This window comes from Carassius gibelio, chromosome B14 (assembly GCF_023724105.1).
Source record: "Carassius gibelio isolate Cgi1373 ecotype wild population from Czech Republic chromosome B14, carGib1.2-hapl.c, whole genome shotgun sequence".
Lineage (NCBI taxonomy): Eukaryota > Metazoa > Chordata > Actinopteri > Cypriniformes > Cyprinidae > Carassius > Carassius gibelio.
This window is the reverse complement of record NC_068409.1, coordinates 11287958-11315276: the sequence shown is the minus strand read 5'-3', so window position 1 is coordinate 11315276 and position 27319 is coordinate 11287958. Positions and strand designations below refer to the sequence as shown.

The window sequence follows — 27319 nt, the reverse complement described above, 5'->3', positions numbered from 1 at the left end:
ATATAGATGAGGTTATATTAACTATTGATTCATTATAAGCATGTATAAAACATATGCAATACACAAAACACCATATATAGGAATAGTAACAGCATACACATTCCTCTAAAGAATATGTGAATTAATTCAAAGAAAGTATTTTCTATTAATTAATTAGAGAAGAGTGCCTTTTTATGTGTATTATGTGTTTGTTGTTGAGAGACTTGAGTTAAGAGTTGTTTCGCCACATTCCTGGGGCGTCGTAAACTAGTGTTATCAGATAGTGTGCCTACGGTTGCTATGGAACCAGAGGCCTGTTCTGCCTTTTTTAAGGTGATAGTTGAATTTTGGGGGGTGGTTCCATAGACCCTTTGGTTAGTTAATATAACAAATAGTTGTGTGTCTGATTGGTCCAAATGCTACAATTCTTTGATGTGCCTTTTAGTATCATGTACAGTAAATGCTGTGGTACATAAATATGGTATTTATGTAGTTCTTTCAGTGCAAAATATATATATATATTTTTTTTTTTGGAAATGATATTAGTTGTAGTCCAAAGTTAACTGATGCAAATACGTAAATCATGGAAATAGCATGGTATATAATTATGGTAATCATTTAATACCATGGTATATAATGTATTGCTATAGGTTTACCATCTAATAAAATCATACTTGATTTATAAGGAATGAAAATATATATATTTTTTTCTGTGTGATTCATGGTTGCAGTGGCACAATATTGTGTGCTGTTGTTAACTAACGCAGGTTCTTGTTTGCTACTGCAGGCTCATTTGAAAGCCTACTGCTTCCTCTCTGTGAATGTGTTCTGCTTCAGTCCCCTGCGGGTGAACTTCCTAATCGTTCGCTTTTTGTAATGAGAGATTTGGTCAGTGGGCTGCACAGTGCTGTAAATGAACACTTATTCCTCCCTCAGAAACTACAACGATTTTCCACAGTCCCAGAACGCAGGAAGAACCAGGTGTTGAGATCCCAGCAGGTGTGAGGACGAAGCCACCTGATGCAAAGGTATTTATTTTGTCCATTTTACTTCAGCTTTAAAAATTGTTATAGATAATATAATCCCTGGCATTATTTTCAAATAATTTTACAGTTTTATTTAAAATATAGCCTATTATTTTCATACAAAGCATATACAGGTTTAAAACTCCACTTGAAGAAAGCTTCTATTTCGCATTTTTCCATTAAAGATTATTTCATCAGCATCACAACTGATGAACATTAATTATTGAAACAGATGATTTTCTTTTAGCCCCCCTTTTGCTTTCATGACGGCAGCACTCAAGCTGATGTGAACAAAGCTTAAAGAGCATGTTTTCCAGCATGATTTGAGAATGTTTTAAAGAGCAACTTGTGCTTTTTTCCGAGCTTTGAATGAGATTTGCAGTTCCAGATTTTCAGTGTGAACCCTTGATACTCACTTTATGTTCTTTAGTTATCATTATATATCTACTCAACACTTGTATTTCAGCTACTGTACTTGTGCACACCATTTTTAAAAAGCACTTTTTATTACACATTTAAAAACCCTTCCGATCATGTTTTACAATGTACAATATGACACTTTGTTTCCATTGGGACACTGATAAATGAGTGTTGATTTCCGAGCCTCTTGATAATGTAGTTACTAACATATTTCCTATTTTCATTTCCCCCCTTTTCCCACAGAGATTAAAGCATCTTTTTAGCTGCGCAGAGCGGAGCAACATTGCACTTCCTCATACATCATGTGTGTCAACACTCAAATCTACTGCATTGAAAATTGCCCCACAAATCAGCAAGCAATAAAGGAAACAGAGCGTTGAAAAAAAAAACACATTTTTACAATTACGTGCAGCTGTTTGTGGATCTGCGTATTAAGCACAAATAATTTAAGTTTGAATTTCTAATAGAGAAAAGAAAAGGCAAATCTACAGTTACTCCAATTGTTCAGATAAATCCAAGCCAACACTGGAAGCTGTTTAAAATATGTCTGTTAACTTTAGCGCAGGTTATCCCATCGCGTGTCTGGCCTGGTGACAATATGATGGATTTTCATTTGCTGTGTGATCCAGTGATTTACAGTACACAGTGTTTTTGACCTTAATACAAACATCTGGCCTCTGTGGATATTATATCAGGTGAGAGAGTTACCACACACACACACACACAAGCACATTTAGTTAAGCCCATGCATTAACGTGCACATTTAGATGTGTGTTACAGCATTAAAGGAATATTACAAATTCTGTCATCATTATCTCATTCCAAATCCATCTTTCTTTTCCGACTTTCTTTTTTTTTCATGGAACACAAACAAGAAAATAATGTACTTATCTGACTTTTCCATGCAATTACAGTGAACAGAGGCTTGCAAAAAAGAATGCAAAAGCACCATTTAAGTATCATTAATGCTGGCAGTATGACTCGTGTGCTCTATTTCAAGTCCTCTGAAGTCATACAATAGCTTTGTGCATGGATCAAAAATGTATGTTATTTTATGAAAAAAAAAATTCCAATGACCTGTTAAAGGAATACGTAGTTCACACTACAAGGAAAACTGGATGAACCATCAAAGATTAATTGTGTTTCTTCATTGGAACAGATTCTGTGAAATGAGCATTACATCACTTGTTCACCAATTGATACTCTGCAGTGAATGGGTACCGTCAGAATGAAACTCCAAACAATGGATAGAAACATCACAATAATCCACAAGTAATCCACACCACTCTAGTCCATCAAATAATGCCTCGTGAAGTGAAAAGCTGTTTTGACTCTCATTCTGACGGCACCCGTTTACTGCAGCTGATCCATTTGTGAACAAGTGATGTAATGCTAAATGTATAAAATAAAATAAAAATCTACATTTCGTATGGCCTGAAGGTGAGTACATTTTCAGCAAATTGTATTTTTTTTTAGGTAAGTTATTCTTTTAACCAGAGCAAGGCATGTTGTTATTGTTAACTGAAACAAAAACTGTAAAAAAAAAAAAATTAATTGAAATAAAGCTGAAATATAAATATTAACTTAAAACTTTAACTTAAATGTAAGCAAACACATAAAATGTTGTCTTGAAATACAATAAGTTTACGATAAAGTACCGAACTGACTAAAACTAAAATAAAAGTAAAGCTATATAAAAATATCCAAAAGCAACAACGACATGATGACAGAATCATTTATCATTTATTAATAAATCATTTACATTTATTTTTAATCAAGCTAAAATTTAAATGAAAATAAATTAGATAAACGTAATATTAAAAATACTGTTATGATAGTATATAAATATTACTAAAATAAAACTGCTGCAATCAGATCATCTGTGAACAAATTATTCAGACCAAATCTGTAAAATGTTTAACCAATAGACATTTTTGCAAACTTGCATCCAGATCTGCCTCTGTTATGATATGGAACATCCCCTCACAGTCTAATCAAATCCCGTCCTACATTTTTTTTTTTCTCTCATTTAATATATTCAGATTCGCTCAGAAAACTGCCACATTATGCGAATATAAAACGGGTCGCGAATACCATTTCAATATAAGGCGTGTATAATCCAGAACCTTCATTTAATTTAGATTAAACTGTGCAATACAATAATACCCAAAGTCTGTTACAGTCTGGTCCGACACCACATACTCAGCAGAGAATCTCCTGATATTTTTTTTGGCTCATAACACAAATCACAAATTCTTTTTGCTCTATTCTGTCTACCCTGAGCATCAGAACAGAACAAAGTCTACAGACAGCTGACTATCGGGACACGTAGTGTAAGAAAGGGGACATAAGATGATATAATCTCAGTGCAGTGAAGTATCTGGACAGAGCTGAGCTGTTACTCTGGATTTAGACTGACTGATGTGTACAGGGCGCTCAACACAGCGAGTGATCTTGCGTATGTTGCAGGGGCTGTGTAGGTGGCAGGTATTTATTGCTTTAACATGGGCGGCAATGAGGCGTCAACAAACCCTGGTCGTTTACACACAGCAAACACTCTTGCCCCAGGCCAGAGAAACAGAGATGGGGAGGTGGAAGAACACAAGGCTGAGATGATGCTGTTGGATGAAAGGGCAAGAGATATAAGTCTGGGGTTTACGCTTGTGTAAAGTAGGGATTCTTTCTGCCTTTTTCGTGTTTTCATCACTCTATCTCCCTCCGCTTTTGTGTATTCGTACACAGAGTCTGAATATTGCAGCAGAAGACAGCTGGAAGCAGCCTCCTGTTGATTTGGGGTTATCGAGTCAAGTTCTGATGTTTGACAGTAGCTTCATCACTACCGCTTTAATGCGCCCGCAGAGACGTACAGGTGTCAACTGGGTCCATTTCTAGCCTTGTCCTGAGGCAGATGATCAGAGTTAATTGTTTAAACTGTAAAAAGAAAAATAAAGCAACACAACTCTAGACAAGAATTCGTCCTCTTTGACTTCTTGTTTGACATGCTCTCCTCTTCTTTTTTTAAACAGAATGAAATATTTAGTCTTGCAGGCTTTGCAGTTCTGTTGTAAATCATCCAGTAATCTCCGCACGCTCCTGTTGCACAATACTGCAGCTCTATGGCTTGATTTCCAGGCAACTCTTTTTAATTAGGTGACATATTTAAGCACCCCTCCTCCCCGGTTTTACATCCATGTCTTCCATGTCGTTTTTCTCTTGTGCTGCGCTCTTTTCCTGAGGTTCCTGTGAGGAAAATCAACACCCCTAATGAGTTCCATCAGTGTAATTGATGCTGTAGGGTTGCTTTTACAACCATATAGACCACTTAGATCCCCAGGGTTCATAGTCTAAGATCTATCTGGGTCTGAAACCACTTCAAGCATGCACAGGACCATCTAATCTGGGAAATTACACACACTGGGCACGAGACACTGTATAGGAGAAAATTTAAACTTAGGCAAGTATGTATAAGTAGGCAAATACAGATGGGTCTTTATTCATTTATTTATTCTGATGAAGGTTACTTATGATTTAATGGAATTATTTAATGTTTCTTTAATATGCATATTCATACACTATATCATCCAAAAAGTGTAATATTGTTAAGTAGTATTACAATCTCAAACAACTCCTTTCTATATAAATATATGTTAAGATATGTGTTAAGATCCTGTTATGCGAAGCTGAATTTTAGCAGCATTACTCCAGTCTTCAGTGTCACTGTCACTGTGCTACTGGGGGAGAACGGACCGAGGAGACCAGGGCCCGCATTCACAAAACATTTTATCTAACCTCTAAGAGTTATCCTAAATAGCAGTAAAAGTTTTTATCTAAGAGGTTTTTTTCTCAAAACTTATTCACAAAGCTGCTGAGACAAACTTTTACTAAGGAAAAGAGAGAAGTCTTAAAGGGATAGTTCACCCAAAAATGAAAATGATGTCATTAATAACTCACCCTCATGTCGTTCCAAACCAGTAAGACCTCCATTTATCTTCGGAACACAGTTTAAGATATTTTAGATTTAGTCCGATAGCTCTCAGTCCCTCCATTGAAGCTGTGTGTACGGTATACTGTCCATGTCCAGAAAGGTAAGAAAAACATCATCAAAGTAGTCCATGTGACATCAGAGGGTCAGTTAGAATTTTTTAAAGCATCGAGAGAAAAAAAAATAAATAAATAAATAAATAAATAAATAAATATATACATACATAGATACATACATAATTATACCTTTGTATAAAAAACAAAATTTGTACAAAATTTACATTCTCATTCTTTTTTTTTTCCATTTTTCATACAATGAATGTAAATTTTGCAGTAAATAATTACATTTTGCAACAATTATTTGTTGTTAAACTGAAAGTCTAAGACAAACATAAAATAAAAAATAAAAAGAAGTAAAAAAGCTCCCAAGACAGCTGTATGTATGCTGCTGTTATAATCATATTTAAAAGAATAACTGATATTTAAAGAGTGAAATTAACTGCAAAGAAGCACATTCCTTTGATGAATTATTTCACTCTATTAACAGCCCTAATTGCAGAAGTTGTTAAGATTTTTGTGTTTTGAGTGTGTGTCTCTCTGAAGGTTACTGATATCTATCATGCTTCATTTCAGGTGGGCGGTGTTTTCGATGCCCTTCAGTGTGCGGATATGCCTCTTCCTTAATTGTTCCCTGCGTGGCCATCTCTTTCACTCTCTTTTTTTTTGTAATTTTTTACAATATATATTTTTTTTCATTCCTTCATTCTCATGGAATTTTTTTCTCTGTGTGCTCCCACATCACTTCCTCTGCGTTCTCTGTGGTGACACCACCCCCTGCCAACAGCAGCAGATGTAGCCCCAGCACTTTTCTGGGGCTTTTGCTGAGCAGAGAAAAACGGCGCTGAACCCGATGGAGCAACATCACCCATCAGAAAAACCCTCAAAAGTACATACAGGACAATGTTTGCATTTTTTTTTTTTTTTTTTTTTTTTTTTTTTTTTATGGTCTCTTTTTTATGGAATTGTTTTGCAGGTTTCAGATGAGCATATTGTCCTGCTGCTCGATCTTTGCCTGAGGCCAGATCACAGATTGTTGATGCAGTGTGTCCACAATCTCACCTTTGAGATTCTATGGAGAGATTCATAATACAACAGTGGCTTTCAGTGGGTTTTGCTTCAGGACCCAGATGTGGAGACCAACACAGCTCCAAAAAAAGCAGACAAATATACCCTTAAAGTCAATTGACAAGTGATGATTTTGGTTCCTAAATGTGTCTTGAATTTAAAGGGTTTCATGCGTTTGGCAGCCAGTAATTCACTACAGAAAAGAGGTTGTGCTCGACACAAACCGTGTTTATCCTTGCTGCGATCTATTTTTAATATGGTCTGGGTTGTATTTTTGTACCTTGTGAAGTTTTATTCATGGTTTTCAAGGATAAGGCTGTATCACGCAACCTGTCCATGTTGGCATCTGTCTAGTTTGGCTGCTTCTAACTCTCAGATCAATCTGTGCCAAAATACTGTAGAGTTTGATTGGACGTGCAGCCGGTGACGTCAACAACAAAACATATGGGAAGCATTTTCTACTGGCTTTTAAAACTTGGTAGGCTGGCTTTTTATAAGATTAAACCTCTTAGCATGACCTTGCTAGCCCCTGCTGTTAGATACCATAACTGTACCATCTGGCAAGAGAATCTTTTCCATTGATGGTCATTCAATAGCCATGCATTCTCTTCCTAGCAAAAAATGTTTGATTGTAGTAGAGGCTTCACCAGAGCATAAATTGTTCTGGAGGCTCTTTTCTCTATTTCTCACTGACTGCTGTTTTTGACAGCCTAGAAGAGTTGTTTCCCATTATGATCTCAGTGATCTTATGGTGCCATCAGTCAATCTATGTTGTCATGATGTCGTTTTCCTCTGTCTCCAGATTGAATAATCACGTTTATGCCATTTATGCTACAGATGATAGCTGCAAAATAAACCTGGTAAACTAAAGACCCATGAACAAAGATGCCATATTTTTCCAGGGCTCTTGCGCCAGCTGTGCAACTCCATTGAGATAACTGTTTTGCTCATGGACAGCTTTATCCAGGTATCTAATATGCACCTAATATGCATGATTACACCATTATACATAATTTTTGCTGAATGAAATCCAGTGCTTGTTTCAAATTAATTTTGGGCTGCTGATTCCAAAAATGCCTGTTTTGCTTGAGCATGTCACCCCTTTCTCACAAAATATTATGCTTTTAAAATGACGACCATTGTAACCATTGTATTATCCCTTAATCAACAGAAAAACTGACACAAAAACATGATTTCTATCTCCCTCTGAGCCAGATTACCACTATTTGTTTAATTCCCAGCCAATGTTTGAATGAATCTGAACACATGCCTAAATCTGATTTCACTTTTTGAATGTAAGTTAAAATAGGAAGTTATTTATTTATTTATTTTTTATTTTATTTTTTTGCAATAAAGCTGTTACATACAGTATATGTGACCTGGACAACAAAACCAGTCATACAGGTCCGTTATCTGAAACTGATATTTATACTTCATCTGAAAGCTGACTAAATAACTAAACTAGCTATTAGACTAGACTAAAAGCTGACTAATTTCCACTGATGTATGGTTTTTAGGATATTGTCCTTGGGAATAGGACAATATGTGGCAGAGACTCAACTATTTGAGGGTGCAAAAAAATCTAAATATTGAGAAAATCGCATTTGAATTTGTGCAACTGAAGTTCATTACTAATTTTTAAAAAATGAACAAGTATTGATATATTTATGGTAGAACATTTACAAAATGTATTCATGGAACATGATCTTTACTTAATATCCTAATGATTTTTGGCATAAAAGAAAATTTAATTATTTTGACTCATTCAATGTATTTTTGGCCATTGCTACAAATTCATCATTATCAAATTAGGTAATATTTTTCCAAATCAGCAGATTCAAGATGCAGGGCTATGTTGTGTGGTTGCAATTTATGATTTACCTTTAGCAAAATTATTTTTCCTGTTTTAAACGACTTTTATCATAACAGACCAGCAGCCTGTTTTTTTGGGTCACAACCCACCAGTTGAGAACCTCTGCAATAAAACGCATTAAAACACAAAGTGGCTGTAGAAAGCATCTGCCAACAGCCAGAGCGCAAAACACCATGGATCTTACAAAATGAGCTGGACAAAACGATAACACGGTGACTGCCGCCTTGCTATGAGAACAGAGGTTGCCATAGGATGTCTGAAACGCAAGCAGGACAGCTGTGAAGCTGTGAAACGCTGGAGCGTGGCTTTTAGAGATTGTGTGTAGTGTAGGAGAATGATTGTGGGAAGCGGATGGGCTTTTTTCAGCGCAATAATACAGGGATTTGTCAGGGGCAATAGCGATCGCAAGAAAATGTGGCATGTTTTGAGTGTGTGTTTGCATCTGTGTGCGTATGTTTGCTCATGTCAAGTGCTTTTCTGTGGATAGGATTTGATTACAGACAGTTTGAGTCACAGTTCTGAGTCATTAGTTTCATTTGCCAGTCCTTCCATAAGAGCTCGGAAAACATGCAGTAAAAGGGCCCTCTCCTCTCTTGGCCTTTCTCTTTTTCCCTGCTCTCGTTTCTCTCTCGTCCTCTATCCTCGCTCTCTCTGGCGCTCTCTCCACACTCTCACACTCGCTAACACCTCTATACGCCATTCCCCAAATGTTCCTGCATGTACCTGAGTGTTAATGCACACTGGTTAAAAGTGATGTCAACTGTGGGCTGGGGAAAAATTCTATAAAATTCTTAATGTTTATTTATTTAGTTTTCTGCAATATATATATATATATATATCAACACAGTACAAGCCCGAAGAAAACACAAAATAATAAATTATCAAAATAAATATGTGAATTGTATTTGAACTATTAATCTTAATTGACCATCTAAACAAATGAACGGAGTCACTAAAATCAGAGCTTCATGAGTGCTTGTTGACTAAAGAAATTCTACTCAATTCTATGTGAAAAACATCAAAACTGTTTTATTTTTTATTTTTTTTTTCATTACATCACCAATTGTTGAAAAAAGTTGCATGGTACATGACCACTGCATTATGAAAAGTGTTAAGATACTGCTCTTCTACTGACAAAATGTAGTTAAGTTAGTGGTTGTGGTGTACTGTATGTAGATAAATTGACTTCTTCAGCAAATGTAGCCTATAATGTCTCATCCTATCTCATAACTTATTTTAAGGGCAAATTATGTCATTTCTGTCCATCTAGTCCCACCAAATGAAAGTGCATAAATAACTATTGTTTTCACACAGGTTTCCTGAACACCCCCATGTCATTATTTTGACCTTTTTCACATTAAAATATAATTAGTTGTAATTTCAGTTCCATGATGTGCAAAATTAGGACATGATTTCATACAGTTTTTACTGGATTTTAATAATATTGCTATTATTTTTCCCTACACATGCAGCCTTAGATACCTCAACTGAACAGAACAGAACTTTTATGTTTTAATGAAGGTTTACACAAATACTTATAATACTTTCAGAACAATGTGGGTTGCACTTTATTTTACAGTACGTGTACTAACATGTACTTACAGTGTATTTATCTAAGAAAGTTCTGGTAATACAAGGTAACTACACGGGGTAGGGTTAGGTTTAGGGGTAGGTTCAGAGTTAGTACCTAGTTATTGCATAGTTATTGTAATTGCTATAATAAGTACATAGTATGTATATGAGGAACAGGACTGTAAAATAAAGTGCTACCACAATGTGCACTGATGAACAATGCAAAAATTGAAGTTACCTAGACAGAAGTTATTTGGCTGTTTCACTATTAGATTTTCTGTTGTGCGCAGACTCTTTGCTTCATGCTAAAGAGAAAAGGTTGTGCTGACTTATTTTAAATCAAAATTAGGACAAGCCTCCAAAGCTTCATTCTCTTCACATTATAATCACTATAGGAAAAAAAAAAAGCATTGTGACATGAAACTATAAAGTGTAGCGCATTTAAACATTTTTCTCTAATTAATAATAAAGATGACAACTTTGCAAACTCCAAGCTGGTTTCTTCACTCAAAAGCACATGGTGGACCAAAATTATTATTCGTTCCGTTCTTCATTATTTTACCACATATTAATAATGTGATGTTACTTGCCACCTCTAGCTCATTTTGTTTAGTAGGTCTATACGCTTTTCTCGCACGCGAACAACCTGTGAATAAGGCCGGTGAATACGCCACCAGCTGCCCACAGATCATACGCTATAAAGCAGAGCGAGAGTGCTGATTGAGGATAAGGTTTTGCTTTTTATAGGCAACTAAATGCAACACGGATGCTTTATATAGGCTGTGATAGTGACAGACTGGAGTTATTATGCATGTGCAGTGTGTCAGCTTGTGCTGATAAGGATCGCTGGGTATGATTGCTATCAAAAACAATTGGACAAGTTAATTAGCTTTTCTGTTCACGGTTACCATCGAGTGTCGGATCAGGAGGGAAACCAAGCATGTTCTTCGCAGGACCGTACGCACGCGCGCGCACGCATACTACATCGAAGACTTTGTCCTGTCCCAGGTGTACAGGAGCTGCATGTAGTTTGTCCTACTTCCTGTACAGTGCACCTCGGATTGTGCGCGAGCATGTGTGTAACGTTGCGACAAACACTGACCCATTTCAATATGCTGTAATATTTACACGCCCGTATAAATTATTTCCGAGAAAGCAGGAGCTGTTAATCTTGCAATGCAAGCGGGTTTAATTATATTCCAAAAAGGGTAGAATTCAAATTTGCACCTTTTAGTTGCCAAGATCAATTAACACCCGTCCCCCAAAGTCAAAGTTTACCACGGGCAAGATCGGACATGAGAACTGCTGCGTAAAGTGAGTTCATGCGCAATGCCACCATGCACTAGCTACAGTATATCACTGTAGCAAGTGATCTCGCTCGCAGGCAGACTTCTCTTAGGTGCGCTCGTGAGTGTGCTGCACGTCGGACGCATGTCCCAGTTTTGGCACTGAGGCGAGTGTGTAGGAACCAAGCGCGTCCTCCTCTCTCTCCTCTAACCTCCTCACAGCGCGACGCACGATTCCACAGGATGCTTCACCATATGCTTCTCTTAACAACTGAGTTTGGGGTTTGGATGTAGGCGATCCATCGGGCGCAGAGTGAGTTCTGGATTTGGATCCTTCGCTGGCACGGCTTTGCGGGTGATGGTGAAGCGCGTCTTGCGCGCTACCGCACGTTTCCTCGATCTTTCCTCGGGACGTTTGGCGAAGGGAAATGTGAAGAAGGTTTAAAGAATGGCATGTAAACATGGTTTCTGCCAAGAAGGAGATGGTGACTGCGATGTACCCCACTTCTATTTCCACTCTCCTCTACTTTCTGTGTGTGGCGGCTTGGTGAGTTCCAACTGGATGTGAGCGTTGCGCATGGCATCTCTTCGCCTCGAGGTTACAAGCGACAAACCCGGGCGTTTTTGAACTGTTGTGCGGTTGATTGATACGAAAAATAGGCATTTATTTATTGTGTGTCCAATGTCAAATGCTTCAGTTTACTTTGTGTTGTTGTTGTTGTTGTTTTTTTAGCATAAAGAGAATATCTGGACAGATCAGAAAGGATGAGAAATTATATCCGGAAAATTTCACACGCATTCTGGACCGACTTCTGGATGGATACGATAACAGACTCCGACCTGGATTTGGGGGTACGTGCCATAATCATCCCAACATTTGGTCAAAAATAAAGCGCGGGTTGCTTTTAAAGCTTCTCGCGCAAATCGTGCTCTCCAAGTGTTGTGTTTTTACGCAGGTCGCATGCTGTTTACCAAGTGTTGTTTGTTTGGTGAGGGTTGGTGTCCTCTGAGGGGAGATGGAGGTGTATGCCAACTCCAAATGTCCCTTTGCTGTCACTTTCTTTCTGCCTCTGTTGGATGGGTGCCTTTTGTTTGTTTAAGCGAGTTTGGTTATGTAATCGCGCCGAGAAAGCTGCTTAATGCATATTTTAAGTAGGAAGAGTACAGATGTTCGCTTTGTGCGCGTAAACCGCTCACATTCCCCACGCTCTCCTATCTTTTAACAGCGCGCATCAGCGTTTTAGCCGTTTTGGCGATGCCATATGGTTTGCTGCTGTATAATTGGTGGTCAGCATCGACTAGGTTTAATGTAGCTCTTGTTCTGAGTACAACAGCATGGAAAAATTGACGGTGGTCATAGTGCTTGAAACTTTAGAATTAACCCCTTAAAGTGTGCTTGAAAGATTTTTTTTTTAAAAAATCGTGTGTGTATTTATTAAAATCTAACTTATCGTCATTAAAATAATTTGCCTCAAAGATCATTAGTGTGCATACAGATTGTTGGAAATTGAATTAAATATGTTCAGCCAATACGCACCAGCTAGTGATGTATTAAACATTATATAATTTTGATTAATGACTTATTGATGAAAGTTACTATATAAAGAAAAACATCAAGACTTGCTGTACACGTCACAGTTTCCGCTATCCCCCTTTCCTCATTTCATTTTTTTAGTCAAGAAATAAATAATCAAATCAAAGCTTGTGGATCTCTGTGTGTAATGCCAGGATGTGATTGGAGCTCAGGGAATGAAGCTCTGTTTTTTTATGTAACTTTAGTGAAGAGGCAGAGAACACATCTCTCCAAACAGAGCAGCACACCCACCTTCACATGACAAGAGCTTTCGAGCAGAGCTGGATCAGGCTGGAGGGGCTTGATCAGCTCTCAGCAGGATGGTGTGGGTTCACAGTTCTAGTAGGATCGCATGAGTTGCCCTTGCCAAAGAATGCAGTGCTTCAGAGATGATAGATATCAGGGCTCGGGCGCGTCTCTTATCACTAGCCTTCTTGTTGTTGTCTGATTGTTGCGTCGTGAGGACTTGGGTTTGAAGAAATGCACTTTTCAAAATACGTTGTATTATGTAATTGTACACCCAAAAATGAAAATTCACTTTAATTTTGTTTCGAATTTGATTAATGGTGCATGTGACAAAAAAAAGCACCATAAAAGTAGTCCATACGAATTGTCCACTATAAGTCTTCTGGAATCAGTGGCTCAAGAGAAAGATTTTCTTGTAAATATCAAGTTAAACTTTGCATTTCTGCTTTGCATACAAGCTCTATTATGAATTCAGATGGCTTGGAACGTACAGCATGAGTCATTTTATGATACCTAAAAGGGTTATTTTGGTACTTTCTAGAGCTTGACTAATGACACTATGAAGGAGTAAGATTTACTTTGAAACAATTTTCTCACAAATGATTCTCACAATTTTCAGGAATCGCTAGTCATTTTTGCAAATAATTCTTTGCAAAGAACAGTTAAGTAACACTGAATCAAATGTGAAATTTTGATGTAGAAAGACTGAAACAATATTTTCTTGTAAAATGTACTCCAATAACAAAAAAAATACACTGCATGCATTGTTATATTGAAAAAAAAAATCCTTTTGTGTTACGCTGAAGAAATAATTCATGCTTTTTAATTACATTTTGGAGAAAATAAAAATTGCTTTTATAGCTTGAGAGATTAAGTTAAGTTCTCTGATTTTTATTGAAAATTTTAATCTAAATAAATAACAATAGAGACAAATGAGGTAATTGTCAAGCAGTAAGTGTATAGAGCTATAAAGTGAATGTGAACAGCAGCTTGGTGTTCAAAGAATTTCATCAGAAATGTTTGAGTTCATATTGAAACCTTTGACTTTTGATTGCATACAGTACTTTGGTCTTTTGGCAAATCTGTGCAGTTTGAGGGACTGTTATATCTTTTGAATCTCTAAAGGAGATGCATCTAAAAACAGGAGACCTGAGAAACCTCCATTTACTCTAAGTTTATTCTCATTTGAATAGAAGCAAGATTTGAGATATTAAGATCTCTTTTTTGATTGTTATGTGCAGTGGACTGAGTTTGTGAGATTGTTCCTGTCTTTCATATTTCTGTAGGATTCGTGGTTGTCAACTGAGAGATGCTCAGGTGTCTGTTTAATGACAGATAATACATTTTTCTTGTGTTTGACTGAAGGCACTTCTCTTTCAAGTGATTTACTCAAGCATCTATCAGAGAGCCTCTAGAACATCAGGAGTTCAACCCTCACAAGTTCAACCAATGAGAGGGTTCAGTGATTATCATGTGATTTAGAGCTTTGAGTGCCTGAGTCTGTTTTCAGTGACACTTTTGGTCTTTATTTGTTCATTCATTTTTTTTCATTTTTCCCTCCCCAAGAAGTTTGCAAAAGTAGATAAATAAATAATAAATGGCTTCGGTCAGGGAAAAGTAAAATCTAACGTGCCCATTTCCCTTCCTAATACACAATCATGGTAATATTGTGCATTTGACAGCGTATGTTTTTTTTTTTTTAAGAAAAAAAATCTGCATTATCTGCCTTTCCTTTTGGCTGACGTCATATCCAAGATGTAGATGAGTTTGTGTCTTCATCAGAACACATTTAGAGAAATTTTGTATTATATCACTTGTTTACTAATGGATCCTCTGCAGTGAATGGGTGCCGTCAGAACGAGAGTCCAAACAGCTAATAAAAACATCACAATAATCCACAAATTATATACATGATTAGTCTATCAAGTGAAAAACTCCATGTTTGTAGGAAACAAACCCATCATTACAATGTTTTTAACTTCAAACTGTTGCTAGAGGCTAAGCAGAGCGAAGCAGACTCTTCTATCCATAAAATAGCTTCATCCAGTGATAAAAGTCATCTTGTCTGAATCTAAAGAGAAATATGCACAGACCAACACTGTTTACAATTCTGTAAAGAGTGATTCAACAGTGATATTACAGCTGTTTGGACTCTTATTCTGACGGCACCCATTCACAGCAGAGGATCCATTGGTGAGCAAGTGATATAATCCTACATTTCTCCAAATCTGTTCTGAAGAACAAATGTAATTACTTCTTGGGTGGTCTGAGGGTGAATTTTCAACCATTTTTTTAATTTTTTGGGTGAACTATTCCTTTGATTTTAACCAACAACCGTTCATGTGTTGCTTTAGACTACTTTAATACTGTAGGCAATGCAGCCTTTCTAAAAGCTTAATAGTAGTTTTCTAACACTGCATAATATTGTCATAAAGGTTACACAATATTAGCAAATAATTACAAATTGTCCACTCCACTGTGACTCAAGTTGAGCTTTGATTCCATTCTGACATGAAACACACTTTACACCATCATGACCATGTACTACCTGGTTTGAGTCACATTCAGATATCACATCAGTTCTGTGCACTTATTTCAGATCTATTTCTAGTCATAAGGGATTTAATGTGATTCTGATTCCTGTGTCTGACCAGGTCCAGTGACGGAAGTGAAGACCGATATTTACGTCACAAGTTTTGGCCCAGTTTCCGACGTAGAGATGGTGAGTGATCTTAGATGTTAATGTTTAAGTGTGAACACGCTGGATTTGTGTCTATATGTATGTGTGAACGAGCAGCTGTTATATAAGGTGTCATATCCATCCACTGAGATGGGATTAAAAATAAATCATTCAGCCAGTTTGCCATTTAGATCAATGCAAGGTACAGTTGCCTGCTTAATCAGAGTGAATCAAGTAGAAAAAAAAAATGAGATTGAGTCAACAATTTCAGCAGGTATTTTCCCCTGAGAACAATATGAGCTTATAATATATGATGTGAGCGCTAAATGTGACCAAACTTACAGTGTTTAGCTAAGACTGGTACAGGCTGTAGTAAAAATAATCATAAAACAGCATCCTTAATGCATTCAACTTCTGGAAGGTCATTTCATGAGTTCACGCTTACATATAAATTAGCTGAAGTATGGTAACGCATATTTGGGGTACTGTCCGGGGAAGGGCTCTAAGCTCAGGAACGGCTCAAAGAGTACCCCCATGAGAGTGTAGTATGAACTCGAAGTGAGGAAATGGGGAGGAGGAGGGATGCTGATAAACCCTCAGTGGATAGAGGTAAGTCAGCTGTATTTATACCATGGTGTTGATTCATCTGAGTGTTAATTAGGCTAAATATCTGACGCGCTCCTCCCGAACCTTGTTAATAAAACATCATATATTTCCAGAAGTGAAACTAAATATTCAGCTGGTTTTCTTCAGTGCAGTACACACACAAAAATAATTGTAGAAACACTTTTAACTAAAAACAATTGTCTCAAATAATTACAAAGAAACGGCAGGTAGCCTAAAACATTTAATTCAATGCATAGATTTGAAGTAAAATAAATTCAGTGGTATTTTCTTGTAAAATATATTCCGTCAAACTTTTTATTTTATTTACAGCTTCTTTTTATCGGAGAAAAATATGTGTAGAAAGTTTGATGTTTGCTGTGAGATTATGAAAATAAACGTTATTTAGCAGAATAAAATCTACTGATTAATGGTGTAGAATACTATAACAGAGATTTCTTTAAAAAGTAAATAAAAAATAAATGATTTTACAATGTACAACAGGGGAATGTTTTACAAGGCAATACAAGAATGTCTTTAAAAAGTAATAATACTTCATTTTGATTTTATGTTTTAAGAGTTACAGGGGAATTTTATACAAGGAAATTCTTCTTGGAGGAATATGAAAATGCTAGAGTTCATGAGATGCATACTTTGCTTTTTTCTGGTGAATCGGCACAGTTTAATAATTTTTAGGGTGCATTTATGCCGTTTTTTTAAGGGGTTACAGGTTACAGAGGTTTTTTTTTTTTTTTTTTTTTTTTACAAGAAATGTCTTTCTTTGAAGAATTTGATGAGAAATCCTTGAGTTCATATCAAGATTAAACTGTGAATAGGGTTTGATGTCATGTTGTTTTTAAGGGTTACAGGGGAATTTGGCAGGAGCACAGTTTGTCAGCATAAGAAGTGTTTATGTAAATGCCTAGACAGAGTTATTGCAAGATTATGGTGGATTTTTTTGTTTTTGATTTAAGAAGTTGCTTTTTACAGAACCACTTTAATGAAGCGTTCTGTCGTGAGTAAGTCAGATTGATTTGCGTGCACTTTTGACTGCCCTTTGTCTGTTTTCTCCAGGAGTACACCATGGATGTGTTCTTCCGCCAGACATGGGTGGATAGGCGGTTGAAGTATGACGGCCCGGTGGAGATCCTCCGGCTAAATAACCTGATGGTGACCAAAGTCTGGACCCCCGACACGTTCTTCAGAAACGGAAAAAGATCTGTGGCTCACAACATGACGGCACCCAACAGACTCTTCCGAATCATGAAGAACGGCACCATCCTGTACACCATGAGGTACAGCACGCATCCTTGCAGTCCTGAGTCCGATTTATGCTGAAAAGACTTTGGCAGGCTATGACTGCTTGTGGGTGACCGAGTTTTGCCAAGTAGGATGTGTTCCTGGATCATCTTTTGTTGGTCCTGCAACAGAACTTGTGTTCAGTGGTTGATATGGATGATGTTGAAGCCTCAAACGCTGCTCTAAGGCTAACACTACAATACGAGCTGCTTGATAGAAATGGATGTTGATCCAGGAACATGTCCTACTTGGTGTAAAGTACTTTGAAGGCATTGGTGGACATCACATCACCAATATTTTAACCATTTCATCTGTTTTTTTGTTTTTTTGTTTTTTGTTCTTGATAGGTTGACAATCATTGCAGAATGTCCAATGAAACTCGTCGATTTCCCCATGGACGGCCACTCCTGCCCTCTGAAGTTCGGCAGCTGTGAGGATTACACTTTATATATGTTGATTTTTTTCATCCTACAGAACATTAAAGCATGATTTGTGCCAGTATTTCAGAGTAAAGGAACATGGCAGTTTAAATGGCGTGTTTGGAGTGAGGAGAAGCACATTACTTATGAAGCGTTTCTTGAAGAGCACGACATAATCCCTCCTTTAAAAATGGATTTTTCTCTCTCTTCCCTGTCAGATGACTGAACAATTCAAACGAGAAACAGAATTGATTATTAAAGGGTTTCTTTTGTGTGTAGAGACCCTACAAATTCAGAATTACAGTTCATCTATATGCTAGTATGCTCCCAAAAAGCTGACAAAATTCACTTCTAGCATACAAGTTTTTAATTCACTTTCTGTAGCAGAAAAAGGCCAAAACTGTTAATGACTTGTTTGAATTTCATTGCATTTATATTTGTCCAATCAAATGCAAATGTCACTTCAGCTTATGACACACAATAAACACATTTTGGAAAGGTGGCTGATTCAGAATAAGATACCACCATAATACACTAACTGTTTCTGACAAATCTTTATATTGCAGAAATAGTAAGAGTAGTATGCTATTCTAAACTGAGACTGTGTTTGTCAAAACATGGCTATATTCAGAAAAGCACACTGCACATACTATATCTGCTGCATAGTATATAAGCAAATGAATCCTTTAGATGTTTTATGTGTTTAAAAGAAGTCTCTTACGCTCACCAAGGCTGCGTTTATTTGACCAAATACAGTAATACTGCAATTATTATGAAAATTTAAAATAACTGTTTTGTTTATTGTAGAATATAATCTAATGTTGCGAAGCAAAGCTGAATTTTCAGCATCATTACTCCAGTCTTCAGTGTCACGTGATCCTACAGAAATAATTTTAACATTTTAATCATGTAAAAAAAAAAAAAAAAAAAAAAAAAAAAATATATATATATATATATATATATATATATATATATATATATATATATATATATATATATATATATATATATATATATATATATAATTTAGAAAAATGTTCAAAAGAGCAGGATTTATTTGAAATATTATTAATATCTTTACTGTCACTTTTGAATGTGTCTGAATAAATGTATTAGTTTCTTTACCGACCCCAATCCTTTGAACAATAGTGTATATACATTTTATGTGTGGAATAGCTAAATTGTTCACTATATTTGTCTAAATTTGTAGTGTTCAGCGGAGCATACTGCATGGGATATTTCATCCCACAATGCAATGCACTCAACTTGACACTTAAAGTAATTTTACAAGTTAAACATAATTTTTGAAACATTTAACAAATAAACAAATAGTTGTATTTATTTAAATGTAAATAGCAGGCGGTATTCAATGTACAATGTGTAGCATCCAGTAAGCAGTAGGCTAGTATTGCCTTCTTAACATAGAATCTTTGAGAATTTATGGTACAAAAAATGATTTCAACATAACACAATAATGTTGCCCTGGCTGCTAGTTTAAACACTGAATAGTAATGTAGAATTACTTTTTCATAGTCGGCTAAGCAAATGTAAACTCATGACGTTCATTATTTTCTTTGGGAGAAAAAATACAAAAAATACATATAAATATATACACAGGATATAAGCTACAAGTTTAATTTAAGAGCCAATACCTTAGAGGACTGAAAAACAGCTTTTCCCCACAAGGAGAAATTACTTTTTCCTCCAAGTGTGTAAATACAGAGTTGGTTCATTTTCTAAAAACTGTACAAAGAATCTCTATATCAGCAGGAATGTCATGACAGTCGGTCAGCAAAAATGAAAACGAAAACGTGAAAAAAAGTTGAAGAACAGAAAGGGAAATCTGAAAAGAAGTCGTAATCTCAAATGGGAATATGTGGCAGGTGGGTAGGGCTCTTTTATAGAGACTGCTGGAAGATCTGGAGATAAAATCAGTCCAGAGAGCTCCTGCTGGCGCAATGTGACATTGTGATTGAGGACGATCTCGATGTTTTGGCTTTTTAGTATCGGCTGGGCTAATGTGCTGACGGATATCTCGCTCTCTCTTCTTTGTCTTATACATATTCCTGTCCTTTCTTTGGGCCGGAGGGGAAGCATCTAGACAGAGAGCTGTTCGTCCCCTGTAGAGCCGAGAAGGTCACCACAGCTTTCCCTCCTGCCCCGGGACAGAGCAGACCTATAACAGATCTCGTTCTTACTTTACACTCTTTCCTTTGCACTCTTTACAGTTTTCTGCTGCTCTCTCATGTCATGTCATTCTCTTTCTTCTGTATTCGTGTACTGTATTAGTGATGTTTGCCTGGGTCACAATCACTTAGGGGTTAGTGATCTGAACAACACTAAATCTTATTGTGTAGCTTATTCTGCACGATTCATTGAAATAAAAGTGCTGAGTGATCAGATCACAAAGAGTGAGATTTAATTAAATAAATGTTGTCTTGCGTGTTGCAGAGTGAAGTGCGGCACTGTGTTAACACGCAGCTTATAGTCAGGTGTCTTCAGTGTTTGCAGTTTGCAGTAAATGTTGCACTACTTGAATGCTTATAATGTGCATTAATGTACATTTATGAATGCAACTATACACATCCATCTTCCTAAACTTGTAATAAGAAGCACTTATCCACCTTATTTTTAATGGAAGAGTGGTGCAGCTGTTTGTAACTTTAACGTGCAAGGCTTTCTGTGTCATCCACTTCCAGTTATTTTTAGACTTACAAAACAGCTTGTTATGCTGCTTGATATTGCAAACTGGTCTTTATCATACTAGTTTAATGTTGTCACAATTATAAACACACTGGTTTGTAGCGTTAATAGGTTTGCCGTTTACTGTACTTCCTTACTTCCTTTCTTCTGAGTTCTTTCTTTCCACTGCAACAAAAACAAATTGGTTTAATATTTGAAAATGAAGAAGTTAAGGCAGCCATTAATATTGGTATTTTTATTTTACAGTTGTAATGAAAATGTAAATATTTATTATTATTAATCTTATTTTTGATGTTGTTACTATTATTAGTAATATTATTATTATTTAGTACTAAATCTATTTGTGTTACAGTAATATAATTCAGTAGTAATAGGTCGTATTTATTTTGTTTAATGTTTTAATTTAGTAATAAAATATAAAAATAAACTGACTAATAATGACATTTTACTGTACAGTAAATTATTATTATTTATTGTCATACTGAAATGCAATTACAATTACAAAATTACACTCCTGCAAACAAGCACAACAAACATGAATATTTTTTTAAATTACAATATCGTTTTGTAATAGGACAAAAACCCACAGAACCCCTGATTGCATAACATCCTTTTGAAATGGCTGGATTTTGTCTGGGCATTTTAGAAACCACCAGTATTATCTTTTTAACATTGATCAAATAATATTATTTTTAAGCTTAATTTTATATTTGATATGTTTTTTTTTCTTCATTTGCATTATCTTTTTTTATACAATTTTTACTAATTTAGATGTATTGGTTTATGTTTGAGTTGCTTTTGCACTTTAAGTTAAACAAAACATGAAAGAGAATTGTTGCCTTGGCAACTAGCTGAAATAAAAGTTTTGTTTTGTTTTGTTTTGTTTTGTTTTGTTTTGTTTTGTTTTGTGTTTTGTGTTTTGTGTTTTGTGTTTTGTGTTTTGTGTTTTGTGTTTCGTCTTGTCTTGTCTTGTCTTGTCTTGTCTTGTTTTGTGTTTTGTTTTGTTAAGTTTTGATTGGTTTTTGTTTGGTTTCAGTTAATGTTTATTTTATTCCAAGTAATGAAAATGGCTTTATTTTTAGTTAACCATGGAAACCACTTAGCAATGGCCTGGCAGCTAGAAACCAAACATAAGCATCGTGACAGAAAGTTTTGCTGACAAAAAAAGCTGACAAGTTTGAGTCATCAGAAAATGGTTTGTAATTATACTCATGTTTTACTGATCGTTCTCTTTGCCTGCATTGGGTTCGTTCAATTCCCCTCAAAAGATTTTGTTATGCCCAGCGTGACTTTGGATCAAAACTAGCTTAGTCTCTCTGTCCCCTCTCTCTTCTCTCTTGCGCGCTCTCTTTCTATTTTCATGGGGTTGTTGGTGGGTGTCTTGGAAGCCCTTCCTTTGCTCTATTTCCCAGTGTGTGGGGGTTCAGAAACAGAAATGGAGAAAGAGACAGTGAGGAGGAGAGAAAAAAAAAATAGTATTAAGGAAGATAGAGATGATGACGATCTCAAAGGAGGACAGGAGCGCAGGGAATGTGCCGATGGACTACTGGATGTGCAGTCAGTTTCTACTCACTGTTTGATGTATGGATTTCTCCTACATAAATGAAATCTGTCTGATTCCAAGCAGGAGAACATCTCAGCAGATTTGATTTCTGTTTCAGGATGATTGTTCTGCTTGGCTCGGATTTGAGATTGGCACGCACAGTAGAGGAAGTGGGCAGCAGTGAGGAAAGATCAGTGTCTTAGCAGCGACCGTTCGACCCTGAGCTCGCAGACTAATACACACAGTTCCATGCGTAGGCATACCCAGAGGAAGATTTATTGCTCAAAGATTGCTCTTTCATCGCTCAGGAGACATAATGAAGTTCTCAGATATGTTTAATTGAACTATTAACAACTTTATTTCCTTTAGTGAAATAATAATAGAAAAATCAAAACATGGAAGAAGTATAATTAGTATCATTAATGTTCGACTTTGGTCTTCTGATTGCCAAATTGCACTGGTTCTTAGAAAGAAAAAACACAAATGGGAACTTTTTCATATTTTATTTGTTTGTCCTCAATTTTTTGTCTTTTTTTTTAGTACAATTATCTAAATTTCTTAAATCAAGATATTAAAGGTATTAAGTCTTGTTTTCTGAAAAAAGCATCAAACTAATGACGAAATATGTCAGTCAGGTAATTTCTTACCCCAATGGAAGATAATTGTTCTTAGTTTAAGCATAAACTTAATCCTAATTGTAAATGCATTGTTATTTAAGAATGTTTAGATATTTGTTCTGAAAATTAAGACAAAATAATAAAAATGCTTGTCGTTTAAAAATGTTATGAAACTCTAATCTCACATGTAACTATAGACCAATCTCAACGATGTCGCAAACTGCGCTCAGATTTGTTTGAGAAGTTACCAAAATCTGCGATCATAAATCTCAGTGCAAACAAATATTTTCCTCTGATCTCTAGTTTCCAGCAATATGCCAGCAATTGCCTCATTTGTTTCCGTTTTACCTAAGGCTTTTTTTTCTGAGCATCAGGAGACTGCAGCAGAAGTGTCCATTTACTCTCTGTTTAATCTTATTAGTCTTTTTCATTTCCACTGGGATACACATAATGCCACAGATATGGTCTGGTTGTCAGTGTTATGCACAAATATATTCTATAGATATAGAACATATATGGAAGGTGTTGTTGTGATGGCTCTGTTTTTTGTGTCAGATGCCTACCCAAAGACTGAGATGGTCTATACCTGGACTAAAGGGCCGCAGCATTCTGTGGAGGTCCCACCAGAGTCGTCCAGCCTGGTACAGTACGACCTGATCGGACAGACTGTGTCGAGCGAGACTGTGAAGTCCATCACAGGTACAGACACACTCATAACATATAACAGTGACACCAACATTTTTGCTGCAAATAACTTGAAATATACAGTATACGATGTTTGGGGTCTTTATGAATTCCTATGTTTGGAAAGAAGCCTCTTATCTTCTCCAAGTTTGCATTTATTTGATCAGAAATGTAGTAAAAACAGTTATATTCGGAAATATTCTTACAATTTAAAATAACTGTTTTCTATTTGAATATATTTTAAACTGTGATTTATTCCTGTGATGAAAGCATCATTTCTCCAGTCATCAGTGTGACTTAATCCTTAAAAAAAAAACAAAAAAAACATTTGGATATGCTGATTTACTGGTTAAGAAACATTTCTTATATTCTTCTAGTTTTGATCAATTTAATGTATCCTAACTATTAAAGCCCAAACTATTGACCAGTAGTGTAGTGCTTGCAGTGTATTAATATTCCTCAAACAATGTGGCTGGGATTTGGTCTAAACCTCAACTCTACAATATGTTAAATTTCTTGGATTAATTTAGGTCAAATGTATAGGTCATTTAAAAAAAAAAAATAATAATAATCTATATATATATATATATATATATATATATATATATATATATATATATATATATATATATATATATATATATATATATATATAGTAAAAGAACAAAAGTTTGGAAACATTACTATTTTTAAAGTTTTTGATCAAAAATACAGAAAAAAAACAGTAATATTGTGAAATATTATTACAACTTAAAATAATAGTTTTCTATTTGAATATACTTCCTGTGATGCAAAGCTGAATTTCCAGCATCATAACTCCAGCCTTCAGTGTCACATGTAACATCCAGTCGCATGATCACATGATCATTTAGAAATCATTCTAATATTTTTTTTATCAAATTAAGACATCCTTGCTGAATAAAAGTATTGATTTTATTTTATTTTTAAAGAAAGAAAAAAATTACTGACCCCAAATTACTGACCAGTAGTGTATATTGTTATTACAAAAGATTTATATTTTAAAAACAAAGCTTCTTTTTTTTTTCTTTTTTTTATTCATCAAAGTATCCTAAAAAAGTATCACATGTTCTGAAGAAAATATTAAGCAGCAGAACTGTTTCCAACTTTGATAATGAATCATCATATTAGAATGATTTCTAAAGGATCATGTGACAATGATCCTAAAAATTCAGCTTTGCATTACAGAAATAAATGATAATTTAAAGTATAATAAATTTAAAAACAATTATTTTAAATTGTAATAATATATCACAATATTACATTTTTTTCTGTATTTTTGATCAAATAAATGCAGGCTTGATGAGCAGAAGAAACTTCTTTCAAAAACATTAAAAATAGTAATGTTTCCAAACTTTTGGTCTGTACTGTATATATATATATATATATATATATATATAAAATATCTTATATCTATACTCATATTAGAATGATAATCCACACAAACTCTAAAGGAAGAATTACATTTAAACATCAAGCTACCACAGATTTGATGTCTTAACAGTTTATCCTGCGCGTAACAAATACATCTGGCCAACCGGCTCTTTAGGCTATGTTACAGTTCGTACTGTTGAGAGATACCAGGAGTCACCTGATCAATGCATATGGAAAATATCTGATATAGTGATGTAAGCTAGATTAAAAGAAAAACCTTTTTCACTCATGCTACAAGGCCTAATGTCTGCTTAAACGCAAAGGTCAGCTTGAGTGCTTGCAGATTGGCTTGATTTTTATAGAGCACTCAGTTAAACAGAAGGTGGTGGGGGGAGAGACAATGGCATTTGTTTATTTATTACGTCTTTTTGATCAAAATTACATAAGAGATTTGGAGCATTCAGTGTGTGTTTTGATTACTGGAGCGCTGTTTCCCAATACGGCTGTGAGCCTCATTCTGTTAAAATAAGATGAATCTGCCAGAGCAGCTTAACAGCCAGAAAACTTTGCTGTTCAGCCAAAATAAGTCTGCCGTTGTGACAGACTGTCATTCTGACCTTGTTCCTTTGCGTGTCCGCTTTCGGGCTAATAAGGCACTTCCTGTTTCTTTTTCTCTGCTCTTTCAGGTGAATATGTGGTGATGACGGTCTACTTCCACTTGAAACGGAAAATGGGCTACTTCATGATTCAGACGTACATCCCCTGCATCATGACTGTAATCCTTTCTCAAGTGTCTTTCTGGATAAATAAGGAATCCGTGCCCGCCAGAACTGTCTTTGGTACGTGTTACTCTCAAATCTTCTGCACCGTTTCCCCCTCTGAGCCGCCAACACCATTTTCATGCAAATACGGAGAAAAGAGCTGCTTCCTTCTGTCATATCTTCCTCCCTCCCTCTATCCGTTTTTCTTTCTTTATGCTTCTCTTCCTTTTTTCTTTTTGTTTTATTCTACTGCGCGTAACCCTGGGTTAATGTCTGTTTAACCCTGGGTAAAAGCCACTTTTGAAAGTGGGTTAGCGTCAGTTTTTACCAAGATATGCAGTGCTAAAGTTATTCAGTGTGGTGCGTGAAATGCAATGATAAATTGTTTAGCAAATGACAGCCTGCCTTAAAGCTGGCATCGTTAAATATTCATGCACTTTGTACAGTCACAGAAACTTTAACACTTTCACAAAGTGGTTAAAAGTTTAGGATATTTAATTTCTTTTTTTGCATTTTTCTATAGTATGATCTTATGACAACTAGAGCAGATTTACATGCTCACATTCGCAAGTCAATAGGTTCACTGTTGTTCAAGGTTTAGGGTTAGACTGTTTTTTTTTTTTTTTCTATTCATTAGAGAATCCTGAAAAAAATATATATCATAGTTCACAAAAATATTACACAGCACAACTGTTTTCAACATTGATAATAGTGAGAAATGTTTCTTGAGCATCAATCTGCATATTAGAATAGTTTCTGAAGGCTCATGTGACACTGAAGACTGGAGTAATGATGCTGGAAATTCAGCTTTGCATCAAAGGAATAAATTTAATTTTAAATTATGTTTAAATAGAAAACAGTTATTTTCAATTTTAATAATATTTCACAATATTGTTGTTTTTATTGTATTTTTAATCAAATAAATGCAGCCTTGGTGAGCATAATAGACTCTTTTAAACACAGAATAAGTGTGAAACAAGATAACCAACTATATATCCGAAGGAATTTTGTTTGTTTTAAAGTGTTAGTTTGTTGCGACTTTAGTCCTGATCCAATTACGATGCTGCGATGCCTCCCGAGCTACTGAATCATAACGTGTGTCACCATGTGTGTCGTATCATGAGGTAATTGGCGATTCCCAGAACTATGAAAACAAGAGAATTATCTTGTTTGTATGTTGAAGGATCAAATGAACACAATGTAAGCAAGCATACGACTATTATAACTATTATACGACTTTCTAACTGAGTTACACGTTTCATAAAAAAAAAATTTATCTTATTCAGTGAAAGATTTTGAAACATATTTTCAAAAAATGGTTTTAATCACTGCAAAAATACTCATTGTACTCTTTTTTCAGTACAAATATCTAAACTTTCTTAAATGAAGAAATAAATTAAATCTTTTTTTTTTTCAACAGTTTATGAAAATTAATTAGAATTTATGCTTAAAACAAGAAAAATAATCTTGTTTTCTCTTTGAATTAAGTCTAATTTTCTTACCTCGCTGACAGCTATTTTCTCATGTTTTAAACATTA

The 27319-nt window shown here is 35.5% G+C and overlaps 1 protein-coding gene across 2 annotated transcripts in view; it reads left to right on the top strand.

The window, feature by feature from the left end:
* Positions 1 to 7423: 7423 nt before the first annotated feature.
* Positions 7424 to 27319, top strand: part of gabra4 (gamma-aminobutyric acid type A receptor subunit alpha4) — a 40054-nt gene continuing 20158 nt past the window's right edge. Inside the window, exons 1-7 of one of the 2 annotated variants that reach the window (XM_052573551.1) lie at positions 10745 to 11808; positions 11995 to 12113; positions 15735 to 15802; positions 17438 to 17658; positions 18010 to 18092; positions 23500 to 23643; positions 25707 to 25859. In XM_052573551.1, the coding sequence (XP_052429511.1) occupies positions 11723 to 11808; positions 11995 to 12113; positions 15735 to 15802; positions 17438 to 17658; positions 18010 to 18092; positions 23500 to 23643; positions 25707 to 25859 (874 nt within the window). In that variant the 5' untranslated portion in view covers positions 10745 to 11722. Of the gene's footprint in view, positions 7498 to 10744; positions 11809 to 11994; positions 12114 to 15734; positions 15803 to 17437; positions 17659 to 18009; positions 18093 to 23499; positions 23644 to 25706; positions 25860 to 27319 lie in introns of those variants that run through there. The other variant, XM_052573552.1, reaches the window with a different exon arrangement.